We start from the raw sequence: 19,297 nt of genomic DNA on the forward strand, positions 1-19,297 counted from the left end.
GAGGAAGAGCTCGCCCCAGGGAGGAAAGTGTTTCCAATAGGAGCAATTTCTGTCATCACAATGCCCGCCATGACCTCTCAGGAACCCACAGAGCTTAGAGCGTGGTTGCTTTTTGCTTAGAGGAGATACACGTACCATACATACAAACATGCATGTACATGCGCATACAAAGAACCTCATATAATACATTGATGTATAGATGACCATATGCAGCATGGACGCTTCAACCCAAAATTAAACTTCTGTCATCATTTACTCACCCTCACGCTGTTCCTCTCAAACCTGTTTGACTTTCTTTTGTCCATGAAACAGGAAGATATTTTGATGAAAGTCTCAGCTGCTCTTTTTAATAAAAAATGAATGAGCTGTAGGGTAGTTGTGCTCTAAAAATGACAAAAAGACATAAAAGCAGTCACTGAATTCTTTTAAATCTTCAGAAGTCATACGTTAACTGTCCTAACTGAAGTTTAAATGGAAAAAAACCTCTTGTAGCTCTAAAACCACTTTGCACTTTCAATTCAAATATCGCTTTTGTACAATATTTTGATTGTACTTATTGTCATTATTTGGAGCTGGATAGTTTAAGTCTGCAGTCATATTCGTATAAAAAAAGAATAGCTTGGACATTTCAGGCATATCTTCATTTGCATTCAGAAGTTACAAAGGAAGAAAGGAAGTCATACGCATTTGGAAAGACAAGTATATTCCTCATAACCAGCAAGATCAACCTGCTAAACCCGCATGAACTGGTCTAAGCTGATCTTTTTGACCGAGACAATTACAAAACCTTTCTTTATTTCACACATTCAGACCATCCTCATTTACACATGACCTTTCCACCCTCTCTGTTAATTCTGCCCTGAATTACAAACTATGTTATGACAAAAAATGGAGCACATTATAAGAATGAAAGGTACTGAAGAAAGAAGCTTCTTGTAGATAAGAGAAGAGACCTTTGATGTGCGGATAAAGAGGACAAAGCCTAAGGCTTGGTGTGTGAATGGGTCAGTCAGGACCCTTTTTGGTAAGCTAGGTCATGCCTGCCTGTCTGAGGAGAAACTGTTTCCATGTAAAGCTGCACTGCGACCTCTCTCTCGCTCTCTCTTTCCCTCCCTCCCTCGCTCGCTCACTCATCTCCACGGTGTGCAGGCAGTGCTGGGTTTCTCTCTGCAGATTTTCCCTCGCTCCCTCTCCCTCCCCTGGGGGATGTTAGTTATGTGCTGTGGTCATTTCTGCGCTTCAAAAACCGTGTGGAGCACGGCTAGAAATTCATTGATTCTCAAACAGTGCAAAAACTCTTTGTCCTTGAGAAAACATGCCTTGAGTTGAGGATTAAGGAAAGGAAGTGTAAATCTGTAGGTTTCAGTTTTGAGGAGTTGAGTCCACTCTATATGTGTCTGGATATGAGTTTAATGAGTATTTAAAGGTTCAGTTCTTTTCCAAACCTCATTTGACTTTTCTTCCATGGAACACAAAAGGAGAAATTTTGAATAATTTACTGGTCAATCCTTTTTGCATGCAATTACAATGAATGGGAGATGTGAAAGCTTGAAAAATGGCACAAATCAGCATAAAAGTATCATAAAAGTAGCCCATACCATTTGTGTGCTATATTCCAAGTCTTCTGGTAGCTTTGCATAACAAGTAGATCGACATTTAAATAATTATTCACTCCTCACTACAATCTTCCACTCCAGAAAGCTTGACCACACTGACCAGATAATTAGTGAGTTGAACAAGAGAATCGGCCCAGTTCATGAATGAATCATCCAGGCCCGTTTTGTGAACTGGATCAACCGATTCACTGAAAAGTTTGTATTAGGACAATTTAAGTCAAATCAAATGTACTGTATTTGTATAGTGTTTTTCACAATACACAGCTTGATAGAAAGTCATAGCCTACTATCATCTTTGAATTGCTTTAACATAACGTTGGTATATTCATTTTCTTCTGAATTTATATTTAGCTTTATTGTGTTCATTTAATCGGACAACGCTACATTTCTCATTAATGACAGTGTCGAGACTGTTGCTATTTCTGCCAATGACTAAAATTTCGCTCTGTTTCTCCAACAAAAATATAGCATATGCTTCAGAAGAGACGGACAAAGTCGTATGGAGCACTTTTGTTGTACTTTTAGGCGCTTTGTTTGTGATCATTTTGGAACTTAACAGGCCCTGTTCGCATTCACCAAAATCACATTGGCTTTTACAGTGCCCACTTAAGACTTTCTTCAGAATAAATTACATTTTGTGTATTCCACCGAAGAATGTCTTAAGTCATATACAGCTTGGAACGGCATGAGGGGGAGTAAATGATGACAGAATTTTATTCTTTGGGTGAACTATTCGTTTAACACTTTGTCCTCGCGCTGGCATTACACAGCATTATTCACTGTTCTTAGACTAATCAACACAAAGTGAATTTTCAGAGTCATAATTATCCAGACAGAACGGCGCGTGTGTGTGTTTGTGTGGGCTGGTGGGTGGCATGCTCTGATTAAGCGTATGCAGATTGCTGGAAGTCTGTGTTTATGCGTTTGAGTTTGTGTGTGAGAGAGCTGCATTAGCTACACAGGGCTTTAATGGAAGAGGTCTGTGTACATTTGAATATTTAATATGCCGGCAATAGATCCACATCTGTGATCTCTTGTGGCAGTGTTGTTCAACCTGTCCTCAAAGTGACTCTATGTGTGACTAATGTTAAAGTAGCATTAACCACCTTTTTTGTAACAAGTTCGATACAGCTTTCCAACAGTGCCACCTAGTGCTGCAACATGATTTGAGAGGTTTGAACAGAGTGATTGACATTTTCTTGCTGTTGCAAATGAATAGGAAGCTGTGATGCTATGAATTAAACATAGATCAGTGGACATGGATTTCCTGTTCATTTGTGATGCAGAATTGAAGATTGCAGGTTCAAATCTTGTATTATATTTACATTCATGGATTTGACAACTTATTATACATTTATTTATAGGCACCTTAATGACACCTTACAAACACAATAAAACAATCAACATTAAACAACAAATAATCATTATTTCTGCCTGGACAAACTGGATTCAAGCATTATGCAGTGCATGCATCACTTAAGCTCAATATTATATCTGGACGTTTGTTCCCTGAGAATCAAACTCATGACCTCTGGGTTGTTAATGCCGTTGTCTGCCAGTTGAATTTTATAAACATCTGGGGATGCTGCAAATCTGTCCTCCCTCTGTTATTTATTTCCATATATTCTCAATTTAACCGTGGAGCTAATCCAGAGTCATCAACCTGTGGTGCTGTCCGGATTATCTGTGTTTGTTTTCTCTCCGAGTGGAGATATTGTGTTAATCTTCCGAGAGAGAGAGAGAGAGAGAGAAAGAGATTGTGATTGAGGGTGTGAAGAAGGACTGTGGCAAACAGGAGAAGGAATTATAGTGAGAAGGAAGAGAATTGGAAATATGGAATTTTTTAACCAGGATTGATGCAAAGGTGGAATTTTGAATAAAACCTGGTTTGCAAGGTTTAAGAACATAAGCAATGAATGAGAGAGCGAGTGAAGGGAAGCAGAACATTGTTAGATTGTAGTGTGTGAATTGAAAGGATAATCTGGGCTTAACGTCCCAGAGTCTTTTAAAACACAAGGGAGACCGCGAGAGCAGCTGTGAATCAGGTGTCAGGCAGACAACCTGATTCAAGACTGCCTGTCGACTTTCAATGCATTGACATGCGCACGTACGCACACACGCAAAAGACATGCAGAGGACGAGTATTTCATGTGTATGCACAGAAAGAGAAACAGGGAGACATCAGGAATTCACAAAGAGAATAGATCAAAATATCAACCTGGAGGGTTTCACCGTGAGATATATAAGTATAGTGATGGCATTCTTTACTGTTTGTATCAGGGTGAAATGGTATGGAGACAGAGTGATAGTTTTCTTTTGTTGTTGAGCAATTTAGCCCTCTCTCAGCCTTTTTTCTCTTGGTGATTTAATGTACAATTTTGTGTTTTATTTCTTTATAAATAACTATTTTGTGTTGTAGTGCTTTGGGTATAATAAATAAAATGTATTATTATTGTTGTTGATGTTTTTTGTAGCACTATAGTTATGAGAGGTGCATTTTATTATTAGAGAGGTACATTATTATTTTTATTATCCGTCATTAAATATTTCTTGATGTGATGCAGATAGCACTGGTGGTTTAAATAATGAATTCATTTGATTCTATTTACAGCCATACTTTTACCTTCAGGTTTTCTTTGTTTTCCTATATACCAGTGCGTACATTACCATTCATTTTTATACATTAATTCTTTTATTCAGTGAGGATGCATTAAATTGATCTAAAGTGACTGTAAAGACATGCATAATGTTACAAAATATTTTTATTTCCAATAAATGCAGTTCTTTTAATATTTCTATTAATCCGATAATCCTGGGAAAAAGCAAATCACTGTTTCCACAAAAATAATAAGCAGCACTATTGTTTTCGACATTGATAATAATTAGAAATGTTTCTTGAGCAGATTTCTGAAAAATCATGACACTGAAGACTGGAATAATGATGCTGAAAATTCAACTTTGGCATCAGAGGAATAAATCACATTTTAAGATATATTAAATTAGTAAACAGATTTAAAATTTTAATAATATTTGTTATTATTACTGTTATTTTTTTATCAATTAAATGCAGCCTTGGTGAACATAAAAGACCTATTTCAAAAACGTGAAAAAAAAAATTCATCTTGCCGACCCCATCTACCTCATTTCACATCTCTCCAAAGATCAAATGCTTGAAAAGTTATATGATCTGCCATATGGTATTATGGAATATAGTGTAATGTAGTATAGCTGAATAGTGGACCATATAGAGAGCCTAATTAATTTCTTATAATTGCTATTTCACTAGAGAGCCATTTAAAATAAAAACTGGAAAGTGGAACAAGAGAGAGAGGAGGAGATTCCACCCTCAACTAAACTTTGGATAAAAAGCATCTTATAAATAAACAAATAGATACAAATAATTATAGTACCATAGCTAGACCAGCATAAAACTAGCATGAACCAGCCTGTGAATTCTATTCAGTCAGGTTTATTATTATTTATTATTTATTATTATTTATTATAAACAGGCGTGAGTGAGACACGAGTGTGTATTCTCAGACCGCCGCTCACTAGGAGGGGTGTTGTGCGTGTGATGGAGTGATGGGAGAGGAAAGGAGAGAAGGATGGAGGGAGAGTGAGTGATTGAGTATGTGAGAGAGGAAGGGATGGGGTGATGAGTGTGTGCTCACAGTGTAAGTGACATCTCTCCTCCTCAGACAGATTGTCTCTCTCGGCCTCTAATGGGATCCTGTTAGGAATCTTTTCTCTCCATTTATCCCTCCTCTACTCTCTTGGCTTGACTCTCCGTCTCTTTTTTCTTTTTTTTTTTGGTCTCTTTCGCTCTTTCTCACCTTCATTTATGTTTTTATTTTTCATGTTTATATTTCAATATTGGTGTCCTTCAACTGTCCCCTACCCACTGAGTAATTTTTAATCTTTAATCTTTCTTGATTCAGGTTATAGATTCATAGCAGAATGTGACCTAATGGTGCCTACCATTCAAAAGTTTGGGGTTGGTAAGGTTTTTTCAAATGTTATTGAATGAAGTCTTGTTATGCTCACCAAAAATGTAGTAAAAATAGACACATTATTACAATTTAAATATGTGAATATATTTTAAAATGTTATTTATTCCTGTGATCAAAGCTGAATTTTCATCATCATTACTTCAGTATTCAGTGTCACACGATCCTTCAGAAATCATTCTAATATGCTGATTTGGTGCTCAAGAAACATTTCTTATTATTATCAGTGTTGAAAAAAGTTGTGCTGCTTAATATTTTTGTGGAAACCGTGAAACATTTTTTTCCAGGATTATTTGATGAATATACAGTTCAAAAGAACAGCATTTCTTTGAAATAGATTTGGTTCTTGTAACATAAATGTCTTTACTGTCTCTTTTGATCAATTTAATGCATCCTCCTACAATTATTATTATTATTATTATTTGAAAAAAAAATCTTTTTTTTGAGCTGTGTACACATATTTGCAATGCAGACAAATCTCAATGCTATGGCACAATGACATTTCAGACAGTTGTGTTCTTCCAACTTTGTGGCAACAGTTTGGAGTGAGCCACAAAGCCACACTTTTTTGGATGAACCTTACTAACTTGCACAAAGCCCAGACCTGAACCCAGCTGAACACCTCTGAGATGAATTGAAACGCAGACTGTGTGCCAGTCATCAGTGCCTGACCTTACTGGCAATGGGAGCAAATGCCTGCAGACATGGTACGTCTAGTGAAAAGCCTTCACAGAAGATGTTTTAGAAGAAATGTGAGAGATTAATGCCTAGGCAAGTATAATTAATGATTAATCCTATAAATCCTACTGTATCATATTTGATACACACATTTTAAGGCCTCTAAATAATCAAAATGATCAACTTGTACATAATCTACTACATGTCTTCTGCCATCTGATTGACTGTTTATACTTTTTTTAACATGTAAATTCCTTTTTGTATAATTCTAAAAATGTCCACATTCAGACCATGGTACATGTGTCTTTTTCACTGTGAAATATTAATTTCAATTAAACACACGAATAATTTCTATATTGCAACTTAGGTTTACTTGATTAACAATACATCTTTTTTGTTGTTTGTCTGAAATATCCTGTTTAAACGTGAGTATCAAACATGATCAGGCTTTTTAGGAATGTTTATTTGTGCATCTCTCAATTATCGTTGTATTATCATTGCCCCCAAAATAAAAGAACTTTGATCATAAAACTAGGCATTTAAATGTCATCTTAGTAAGACATATTATTGGGAGATACTGTGTAATATTGGGAGTGACAAATTGATTTACATTACAAGTGATCAGTAATCACCTGACCTTTTGGCCATATGAATATCAACAACTTCACCAAATTGCATATGTTTGTGTTTTTGAGCTTGATATTTTCTCATATAACATACGATATGATAAAAAAAAAGAAAAAAAAAGCCTGGTGAATCTAATATGATACTCATCAAAAAATGTGTCTAAATGTTCAAAATCTTGTTCCATTAAAAATGACTATATTTCATGTCAGGCTTTACAGTGTAAAGGGAGCATTTATTCACCCCCATGCCGTTCCAAATCGGTATTCCTTTCTTTCTTTTTCTAATTCTTTGTTTAATTCAGTGATCTTCAGCTGAGGTAATTATCACCTCTATGAATGACTTCTTGAGGTCTCTTGGCCATAAACCAAGATTATTTGCTATTTGCATAAACTAGTTTTGATACCCAGGCCAAGATACCAAGTAATGAGTCTCAGACCATGTTTATGAGAGTCCTCAAGATCAAGAGTCCAACTCTGGTGAGACAGAAAGTGGCAGACATTTGAGGTGTCCATTGTGACCTCGTGTCCTTCAGTCAGCTCAGTTTAATTCAGCTCATTTCAGTCTGTCCTTCAGCCAGAAACCGAGGCCAAACACATTGTGTGCCCCACTGACTTCTTCCAAACTCAACTTGGTCTTGCATTAAGAAGAAAGTGGGAAAGTGTGTATGTGTGTGTGTGTGTGTGTGTGTGTGTGCATTATAGCGATGAGCAGATGAATGGAGAACATACATGACACAAGTGAGAGTCATAATGAGCCAGTTGTTTCTGACTTCCTTCAGCCCCTGTCCAGCTACTCTTGCCAAAATCAGCCCATTACCCAACCTGGTGTGCCAGCTTCCCACACAACCTTCCCAGTGCCAGATTCAGATTCAGATCCCAAGACTCGTCACAATACAAAAAATGCTGCCTGGACCTGGCTACTGCATTAGCATGGCCATCCTCATCAAAGAGCAGGATTGCATTTCAAGACACTATGATAAAAAAAAAAAAACACCTGTATTTGAATGTCAAATAATGCTGTTTTTGAAATACCATACAGTGGCTTGTAGTTCAAAAGCAAAGTCATTGTCAGTATGACGTTGATGTTTACATGCCCTGGTCCTGGATTATTGTAAGAAGCAACTCAACAACACTATCTTGCGGTGTAGACAGCTTTATTGATAATAGTCAGATCGATCTACTTTTATTTACTGCTCATTCCAAGTTTCAATTGGATGTCAAAGATCCATCGGCACCACATTTTCAACAGCATTGTATTTTTTACAGCCACCCAGCAAACTGGCTTGTTTATTATTTACTATCACATCAGCGTCTGGTAGCCAATGTAATTTAACAGCCTTTCCAGGTCAATTTTGCTCTCATAGAAACGTATACGGAAACAAGTAACAACATCACCAAAATCATATAAATTTGAATTGGTATTATCATAGCAGATGGGTTTCTTTCTTACTTCACTCTGAGAACAGTCTATCATGCCATTAAAGTTATATAAAAGTTTATAGCCATTTAAAGGGTTCACCCAAAAGGAAAAATTCTGTCATGTACTCGCCCTCATGTCGTTCCAAACCCGTAAGACTTTCATTCATCTTCGGAACACAAATGAAGATATTTTTAATGAAATCTGAGAGATTTCTGTCCCTCCATTGACAGTTCATGCAACAATTTTTATTCACATATAAACATAAAAGCCAAAATTTTAAATCTGTTCATCATATAAAGCGATTGTGTCCGTCAAAGCGGTAGTTGCGTAGACTGTCAATGGATGGATAGAAATCTCTCAGATTTGATTAAAAAGATCTTCATTTGTGTTCAGATAAACGAAAGTCTTACGTGTTTGGAAGGACATGAGGATAATTAATGACAGAATTAAAATTGTTGGGTTTCATTTTATATATACATATATATATAGTTTATACATTATTAAATTAATATATTTGATATAATATAATAATTATTGTTAGTCATTGCTTTGTTGTTGGCATAAAACAGTCATTCTTAAAATATATATAAAAAAAAAAATTCAAAACAGTTCTAGTAAATATGTGTTATTTATAATACTATTTATTAATTCATTTTATTTTTAGGTTTTTAGGTTTCATTTAGATTTTTTTTTGTTTTAGTAATTATGGTAGTAGTTACAGTATTTACAATATGTGCATTTAAATTTTTTTTTATTTAGCTTTATTTTTATTTCAGTTTTAATCATTTATTTTTTTCAGTTAACAAAAACAGCAATTTGAATAGTTTTAGTTAACAATAACCAGACTGCTGTTTCTGCCCCCTACTAGTTTGTGCAGATGCCCAATAGACCCATTTAATAATCCATTAGTGATTAGTTAGTGTGAGCTCATGTGGGCAGTATGAGCAATGCAGTCTTGTCATAAGGTTTATGTTCATACTGATGTTTTCGTTTGATCTACAGGCGGTGGACTATGAGAGCCGTAGCTCCTATTCTTTCTCAGTGGAGGTTCTGAATCCCATCATTGACCCTCGATTCCTGCGACGTGGGCCTTTCAAAGACCGCGCCTCGATCAGAGTGGCCGTGCTTGATGCCGATGAGCCCCCTCGCTTCTCACGGGCACGTTACCGAATGGATGTGTCTGAGAACTGCCCAGCGGCGTGCACAGTGGGGCGGATCAGTGCCGTGGACCCAGATACGGGGCTCACAAACAACATCAGGTACACTGTAAAAAAATGATTTTTCGATAGTGTTTACTTATTATTGGAGTACATTTGACAAGAAATTTTATTTCATTTATTCTCTACCTCAAAATTATAGTTATATTATAGTTAATTATAGTTATCTTAGCTTATTTTAATGTCATTTTAAGTCATCTTGAGCCCTCCTTGGCACCGGACCCCTGGTTGTGAACCATACGCCACATTTGATCAATACACTGAACGTGCAGATGAAAGTATTTATCAATACTTTATAAGTTCTGAATAAAATGGCACTATGCACCATCTGGGATGAAAATATTCGCTAAGCTCATTGCAGTGTATTTCCCACAAAACATACATACAACCTTAAAATTTGGCTCTAATGAGGAATCTAAAAAGGCATCATAATTTTGCTGCTTGTTGTTTGGAACAGCCTTCCCATCAGGAACATGCCTGGAATACCTAAAGCAGATGTCCGTGTAGGCAGCTCATTAGGGTTTGGAACAGAGCCATTATGTCATTAATTATTGTTGTATGCTGTTCTGTTTTCTATGTAAAAACACTTCAAAACATTATCACAGAAATAAAGGTATTCATGCTACAAGGCACACTTGCTTGCCTCCACATGGGAAAAGCCAATGATCAAGATCCATCCCAGTGAACTACAGTTATTTCAACAGTGCCTGGTTAGGGATCTGAGGATTCTTACTTTGCTAATTACGGCTCTTTTGTTTCCCGCCGCTGGGCTTAAAACAGCTCCTGAATGACAGATTTTCTGATTGACTGGAGCTTTATGCATCTGCTCACCTGCTCATCATGCCACACATTTCTCCTTCTCCATTTGTCTTCTATCTCCCTCAGGTTCTCTATCGATCCTCAGTCTGACCCAGAAGCTCTGTTCCGGATCACTCCAGACTCTGGGCTCATCACTACAGTGACTGAGCTGGACCGAGAGCACGAGCAGTGGCATAATATCACCATTATTGCCACACAGAGAGGTACACACACACACAGTCACAGTGACAGGGAAGTATTTAGCTACAAATAAAAGTAGCTAACTGTTGAGAAGCTAGTTAGTTATCTAGTTGCATAGTATGAATATAATTGGATAAATATCCATGTATAAATATACATTTATATCACTTATATCAAATAATCTTGTTTAGGTTGACAGCATTAATGCAACTAGAATATTCAATATAACTAGAATATTGCTAAATATTTCTAAAACAAAAAAAAAATGCAGTGACTTCTGCACAGCCGAATTATTTTAGTGTTATTTATGTACTTTTGATTATAGTATGCATTAATATTTTTAATTAGCTTAGATTTTTATATTGTCATTTTTATTTGAGTTTTTTAGCAATTGTAAGTGCTTTTGTCATTTTTATTGTTTTCTCAATATTTCTATTTATTATTATTTTGAATTAGCCTTTATTTTAATAGTTTGTCATTTTTATTTCTATTTACTTTTATTTCAGTTAGTTGCCAAGGCCCAATACAACATTTCTAATTTTCTAGTTTTTTAAGCTACATTTATTTTTTATTTTATTTCCGCTTCATTTCAATAAATGAAAACATTTTAGTTAACACTGCTGCACAGAGGCAAGGATCAGTGATTTCTTTCTTTTTGAATTGGCTTGTTGAAACGCTTCACTGATTCATCTGTATGTGCAGAAATCACTGCCTCTTTTTATAGAGAATTATTTAGTTATATTCAAGTATTTAAAAAAAAACCTTTCAAGTTTAATTCATTAAAATGACTACATTTGAGAGAGAATGCAGTTCAGGAGAGCACATTAGATTAGTGCCTCAGTTTGCTCGACTGTAAGCTATGTGCGCAATATAATTTGACATTAAAAACAATGATTTGCCATGATGAACCGCTACATATTTTAAAAGTAGATTGTTACTGGAAAAGCTGCACTACTTTGAAAACACCTGAGCTACAGTCACACTACTGGAAAATGTTAGCAGTGTTTTTTATAGTTCATAATTTCCCAAGATACAGTGACCTGGAAATTAGTCAGAATTCATAATAATGCTTGAAAATGTCCACGCCACCATGTCTACTTGCTAACAAGTTCTAATCTGGCTTGCGACATTCCTGATCACATTTGTATAAGGATGCAATATTATGCTAAAATTACTAGCAGATATTTAATGGATTTGTGTTTTTATCCTTTATTTATGATCTTAATGCATGCATGGATTAAACATGGTTTAAGCATACATTGAATTTGCACAGCTCAGTTAGATAGCATGTTAGTAGATGATCTATGCTGCTGTGTTACAGTATGGAAAGTAGGTCTAAGCAGCTTCAGGGAGGCCTGATGGCTATTGTAGGCAAAGCCTCTTCCCAGTAATGTGAAGCAGTGGGCACTAATCCACAACATCATGTCATAGCTCTGTGTGTGTGTGTGTGTGTGTGTGTGTGTGTGTGTGTGTGTGTGTGTGTGTGTGTGTGTGTGTGTGTGTGTGTGTATATATATACGTGTGTGTGTATGTACGTGTGTACGTGCGTGTGTGTGGATGCAGTCCAAGACATTTGTGTGAAAGCAGTCCAAACCACAGGCAAGTGTGTGGGACTGAATTATAGCAAGAAAGACAGAATGCTTCAATTTCTCTTTTGGCTCACACCAATCCATTAAGTTTGTTCAACCTATACTGTACCAATATGCCGATCTATTCTGAATTAAAAGCTACTGAAAGCTATTTGTTCGTCATGACAAGCCATTCATCTAGAATATGAAAAGTAACTCTAAAATCCTATTTTATTTATATAGCACCTTTCCAAACAAACCGATGCCGTTGAAAGTGCTTTACAGACAAGACCAAGCAATAGACCCAGATATATATTACAACAATACCATTAAAAAAGTTAGAAGGTATAAAATAGAAAATCAATAGTAATAAAATAAAAATGGTATGATTGATTATTAATGTACTGCAAAAAAGCAATTATTAAAATCATAAAAATTGAGGGTTCAGAGTTATAGGACAATACAAGAAAGCCAGACTAAAATGCTGTATTTTTTCATTTAGATAAATAATCCTTTTTTTATATATATAGATTCATTTCTGTATCAAATGAAATATACATTTATTTATACTTAACATTTCTTCTATCTTGGATGCATTTTTAAAGGCCCACTGAAGTGCCTTGAAACGCACAGCATTATTCAATGTGTTGACGTAATTTCCACAGAAACAGGAAGACAGGGCGGGACATATCGAACAGCTCCTCCCCTTTTTTAAATAGCCAATAGAAGTTAGTTTAGATTACAGCCTGGTCAGAGCTTTTGAGCTCGGTGAAGCCGCAGTTTCCTCCTAATCTCTTACTGTTTCTCCGATACATCTGATACTTTTTCTGGTATGCACAGACTCGCGCATTTGATCTGCTCTGTGCTATCGTGTCTCTGGACCCGAGCAGACTGTGTGTGCGCTCTGCTGCAGTTCGCGTGAACCTAACGTATATTTACACCGTCTGAATCATACCCTATCCCCTATAGTGCACTATGTGCCATCCACCATGTAGAAAATAGTAAATGTGTCAACAATTTTAGCTACAGCTTCAGCGTCTATTTGAGAGGCGGATTGGACAGAAAATCTGATTTGAAGCTGAAGTGCAGAGTGATGTCATCAAAATCAGATATCCATATTGGCGAAAGATTTGAATGCTTATATCTTCTAAATGTGAATTTTGTCATTGTTTTTTGGAGCACATAGATGGAGCTTATAGATAACAGTAAGACTAACATGTTCATACTAAAAGCCAAAAAGCTTCATTTTTGATTTCATGGGGACTTTAATGTGTGTTTTTTTCAAAGTTTGCCGCAATGCATTATGAAGTTGCATTGTCTGCAAAGGATACATGTGATGCTGCTACCTTTTGCAATACAATGCCTTAAAATACTGCCTCCGTAGGCAGCTCAATACTTTTTGGAAAAGAGCATGAGTGTGTAAAAATTGTCTGCATTCAGCATATGATTTCTCAAAGTGTGAGTGGATGCGCACATGGAAATGTGTGATAAACTTTAAAAGAGAACAATTTACCTTCAGAAGCCGAGGCTCATGGCGAGCACACCTCAAGTAGCCACTCAAGCTGTGTCATGCGTGTGTATTTTTGGTGACTGGCTTTCTCTGCTCTCTCAATTACCTCAGATAACCCCAGCCAGGTGTCCAGAGTGGTGGTTGCCGTAGAAACGCTGGATTTAAATGACAATGCTCCAGAGCTAGAGAGACAGTACAACACAGCCATGTGTGACTCCGCCTCCACTGGACAGGTGAGAGAACAAGCCACATGTTATAATGGGTGCGAGGAAGGTCGTACTTGTTCGAAGTGCTCTAATGAGAGTCCTTTTGTTAAGCTCTGTAATTAGGTAATTGTCACAGATGTTTTATGGGTAATTAATTACCTTTTCTCAAGACTTCAGGCCTTTAGACTCACTGACTCGCACTCTTTGTGTTCATATAGATTTGGTGGTGCATGAAAGTTTTTTTTTTTTTTTTTGGTACGCTCTCATTTTTTGTGCACATCTGTGAGTGTGTCCATTTATACAGCCTGCACGCTGATTGATTAGTTCTGCCGTTACCCTGCAGCTGAATCACTGCTGTTCCCATTTAGTGGATGCTTCAAGCTTTCTCATCTCCTCTCTATAGATATACATTATAATCTTCTCATCTTTTGGTCTGTTGGCTTTCATCCATTTTGCCTCTCCTTCATTTCGAGTGCCTGTCTTTCCATGATATTGTCCCTTTTTTTCCCTTTTCGCCTGACTCATGTTTTTTCGTCAATTCTTAATTGGATGTTGTGCATCTGTTAAGTTGTCATAGCTTGTGTCCTTTCTCCTGTCTTCATCATTCTGCTGTCTTCGCAGCTTGCGGTAATTGTGAAAGCTTATTGTGATTTCACCAAGTAGTTCCTTGATCAACGTTATTATCAACTTTGTTGGTCCTAGAACAACATTGAATGTGCTTACATGCAAGTTTGATATCCTGGTGTCAAATTTTTACATGTGATTTAGGTACTTTTGTGCTCCCGCAATGTAATAAAACTAAGAACACATAGCTGGTATTTTAATGTTTTCTGTGATGCTTCATCAGACATTGTTTTTTTAAATGTTTTTCTCGTAAAAATTTTGTCTTTATTATTATTAGTAATAATAATTTTCCTGTAGGGACAATAAAATCTATTTAATCAATTTCCTGAATTTATTTATAATCTAAACTAACAATCAGTCTTTCCTCGTCCATGTTTGATGACCACTACACTACCTTCACTATACAGTCTGAAGATTTTTGAAATGTTTTTGAAAGAAGCCTCTCCAATGCTGCATTTATTTTATTAGTACAATACAGCAAAAAATAGTTAACTTGTGAAATATTATTACAATTTAAAATAACTGTTTTCTATTTTAATATATTGTGAAATGTAATTTATTCCTGTAATGGCAAAGCTGAACTCTGACTGAGATAGAAAAGATCCCTTTGTCAATTTATCTTGTTAGGGAACTGTGTAATTTACTTTGGATAAAAGCCTTTACTAAATGTCTTCTTGCTTATTCAACTGGAAGCTTGCATAACGTCCTACCTCAAGTCACATTATGAGGAGGAAAGTTTGGTGACAGGCTCAGAAAACTACTAACGTGACCACAGATCACAGAGAAATGCTCCATTTTCATGGCTCAGCACAACCGCCTAACCCACAGCTCTGATCTGCATCACACGGCTCATTTTTGTTTGAACTTTTTCCCTAATGTGTGTGAGGAGCACTGCAAAAAGAGGCCCATCGAGTGAATATTTCTAGTTTAAGTGGATCTCTGGAGTCGGTGCCTCATTTTTAGAGCACATGCTAAAGTGTGTCTATGTTTGGGTGTTCCCCAAGGCTCGCTACTCGGTCAGAGTTAATTATTGTTTGACTGCATAGTGTGGGCTAATCAGTCTCAAGTCACCCATTTGCAAAGGTGCTGGCGAGGTTAATGCTGATATCTGAGATTAAAATGTGCATCAGGTTGTTGTTTTTTATTTTTATAATCTCTCCTCTTTCTTCATTAATCTTTCGCTCTCTTCTCCTTTCTCTCCTTTCTCCCTTTTGGCTCTGCCCCTTATTATTGTTTCTCTCTCTCCATCTTTCTCCTATCTCATTTTCTCAGGTGGTGCAGGTGTTGCGGGCGATTGATAGAGACGAGGGAGGAAATGACAGCACCGTCCATTTCAACATCCCTCCGGACTCCAGCGCTGCCCTAAACTTCAGCGTCAGGGAGAGTGGAGGTCTGCAGTTTCTTCCACAATTTGTTTCTCCCATCCAGCCGTGTGCATCGCCGTCTCTCTTGATCCGTTAGTCTGTGTCTGCAACCACAATGTGTGGCTGCTTTGTGCCCTGCTCCTTTGTTTTCCCCATTGTTTGCTTTTGCTTCTCTGCCACATCTATCTTCTCCCGGCACACACAGACGAAATGTGCTCTGGCATTTATGCTGCATTTGGACTCACTGGTCTGTACAAATGTTATACGAGCAGCAATGGAATTAAACTGCACTCGATTGAGTTCAATTAAATTAAAGTTCCATTGAGCTCAATTTGATCTAAAAGCCCCCCCCCTTTTCCTATGTATCTCCATTTCTCTGCTATTATTCTCATTTTCTAGGCCCCACTGCTAGCTTGGTGTTGGCGTCACCTTTGCAGACACTGTCTCGCTCTACATCTTCCTCCCTCACACTCTATGTCCCGCTGATCCTGAGGGACGGGGTCTCCGGTTTGACCAGCACTGGGACAGTCACGGTGTCCGTATGTCCCTGTCTGAAAGGAGGAGCCCGGGCCGGAGAGAAAGAGAAGCAAAGTGAGGCCGAGTGGGACAGGGAGACAGTTTGTTTGCCCCAGCACTCCTCCTTGCCCTCCCCTGGACTCAGCACTGCCGCCCTGCTGGCCATTTTAGCCTGTGTGGCCACTCTTTTGGGTAAGTTTAGTGTTAGCTTCCATATAGTAGGGATCATGTACAGTCAGATGCTCATTATCACAAAATAAACAAGGTCATCAGGACCAAGACGCAGAGCAGATTTTAGTTGAAAGTATTTTATAATTTTATCTGTATCAGTATTGTTATTGTTAACTAAAACTAAAATCAAAGCTAATTAAAATATTTTTCAAAATAAAATATAAATATTAGATGGAAAAACCTGCCTTGGCAACTAACTGAAATAAAAAAAGTTTTTAGTTGAAGTACTAAAATTTCCAAAACGAAAATTGGAATAAAAATAACTTAAAGCTGAATAGAAATATTTATAAAATAAAAACCAATAAAAATTACAAAAGCATGTAACAAAATTACTCAAACCTAAATTAAATGAAAATTAAAGAAAATTAAAAAATAAAAGCTACTTCAATATATACCGGTGTGTGTATATATATACTGTATATATATATATATATATATATATATATACATATACATATATAATATATATACATATACATGTATATAAAACGTTATATGTGCTGTGCTGTATTGTGAATAGGTCAGGGCTGAAAGGCGTTTCGCGTCGTGCCTGCAACCCCTTCAGCGGTAACTAGCACTAGCCTCGAGTACCTTATTGCTTTAATAAAACGGTTACCACACAATACAAATATTAAAGCCAAAAAATGCAACTTTCATGAAGTAAAATCACTAAAAGCCTTCCTTCCGCTAGAAAAAATTAGCCTGGCTAACGTCAGACCATTCTCATTGAGACGTGGTCTGGGAACCACATGTTCATTTTCTCGTATTTGAGGCGTGGTTTACGAATGCCCAGAGCCGTTTATTGGGCGCTACGAATGTCTATCAAATGTGCCTGTACGTAACTCATAGCCAATCGTTTCAATTATACCAGATGACGTATGTAGAGCGACAGAAATTCGACGAGGAAGAAGACGAAATAAACTTGCATTCTAAACTACTTAGAACACTATCTAAGGCTGCATCGAAAGGCAACTTCGCGTCTGATGCCATGTTGGATCCATAGATATAAACAAACTGCTTCGGTGTGTCACATAGACGTCGTCATTGTCTTGCTGCTCCCTCCCCGTTCTGTGATTGGTTCCCTTTTTGAGGGGAAAATCTGGTCCATGGTATCCAGGCTGCCTATCAGCGTGAATAAAATCGCACTGCGCTCAAGGCAGCATGGGGAAACCCAGGCTAAGAAAAAATAGTCCCTGACCGTAAACAGCAACAGAAGTTACATTATTTCGCCATTAGATGGCGGCAAAGACTGTCTTTATGAGTCAGTCAGTAGAGAGAATACTTTTATATTGAAAGGACTGAAACTTGTAAACACGGTCCACGGAGAAGCAAGACGCAGCTGACAAATGACTAAAGTTAGCGTGTCAAGGCACGGGATAACACCTTAACTTTTAAAAGGACAAGTTATCGCTGCGGACATTCAAACATATTTTTTTATTACGAATATAGGACTGACCTGAAGGAAAATGCTATATCTACTGTAAATGCAGGTACACTCACTCTCACAATACTCTACTCTGTAGCCTTCAATAAACAATATCAATGAGAACAAATGTTTAAGTTGCTAAGAGTGGTTGCTAGGGGTGATGTGTAGTGATACATAGAACCGTTGGGTGAAGCGGTCATAGCCGTGGTTTATCATGAATAAAACACAGTTACTGACCAATCAGAATCAAAGACTGGAACTAACCGTTTTATATATATATATATATATATATATATATATATATATATATATATATATATATATATATATATATATATATATATATATATTAGTATCTTAGAGCTTACGCTAAGAAAAATGGAAAAATAGTCCACAACAGTGTGCAAAACAATAGGTCTAGCAACAAGATGAACACTGTCTGTGACAATATTATAGTAATATAGTAATAATACTGAAGTCCTCTGAGGTCATTGTCAACACTGTCAATATCTTTGTATGAAACGATAGAGTGTGAGTGATATGGAAAGGTGCAGTGTGATATGAAAAACGTGAAAGCAGCGCCAAATTCAGTCACCCAGATGAGTGCTCTGATAAACAGCATTGTCATGGAAGACTGTGAATATTAGGAAATATCAGACCACTGGATGCAGTGACTGACCAATCAGAATCAAGTATTTCCCAGAGCTGTGTAATACAAGTTATTATGGGGCATCAGCCTGTATAAGTGTTAGTCTTTCTGTAGCACCCTGCAATTTTATTGCAAAAATTTGTCACCCAACACATACACACATGTCCTCCATTTTTATAAATGGAATCATAAAACACTCACTCTTTTTCTCTTCATCTCTCACTGTTTTCTTTCCCTCTGTCTTTCCACTCTCTCTCTAGCTGTCAGTGCTTTGTCTCTGTCTCTGCGCAGGCAGAAAAGGGACTCGCTTTCGCCTTTAGAGGAGGATGATGTAAGAGAGAACATCATCACGTATGATGATGAAGGAGGTGGTGAGGCCGACACGGCTGCATTCGACATCACAGCGCTGCAGAGCGCCCCACATAACGCACGCAGGGGGTACCGTACCCTGGACAGCAGGAACATGTGAGTGCAGCTACATCTGTTACATCAACTCACTCCTCCTGCGCATTCATAAAACACTTCCTGAATGCACTTGGGATTGTTCACCCTAAAACAAAAATTCTGGCATCATTCACTCACTCTTATGTCATTTCAAGTCTGTTTGTTTTGTTTTTCTTCCCATGGGACATTAAAGGAG

The 19,297-nt window shown here is 37.1% G+C and overlaps 1 protein-coding gene across 1 annotated transcript in view; it reads left to right on the top strand.

Annotated features, from left to right (window-relative positions):
* Positions 1–19,297, top strand: part of cdh24b (cadherin 24, type 2b) — a 132,360-nt gene that overhangs the window by 106,903 nt on the left and 6,160 nt on the right. The window contains exons 7-12 of the mRNA XM_079877563.1: positions 9,350–9,606; positions 10,450–10,586; positions 13,753–13,874; positions 15,744–15,861; positions 16,235–16,543; positions 18,918–19,122. Of these exons, the coding sequence (XP_079733689.1) occupies positions 9,350–9,606; positions 10,450–10,586; positions 13,753–13,874; positions 15,744–15,861; positions 16,235–16,543; positions 18,918–19,122 (1,148 nt within the window). The remainder of the gene's footprint in view (positions 1–9,349; positions 9,607–10,449; positions 10,587–13,752; positions 13,875–15,743; positions 15,862–16,234; positions 16,544–18,917; positions 19,123–19,297) is intronic.

Source organism: Squalius cephalus (assembly GCF_949319135.1).
Source record: "Squalius cephalus genome assembly, chromosome: 7".
Lineage (NCBI taxonomy): Eukaryota > Metazoa > Chordata > Actinopteri > Cypriniformes > Leuciscidae > Squalius > Squalius cephalus.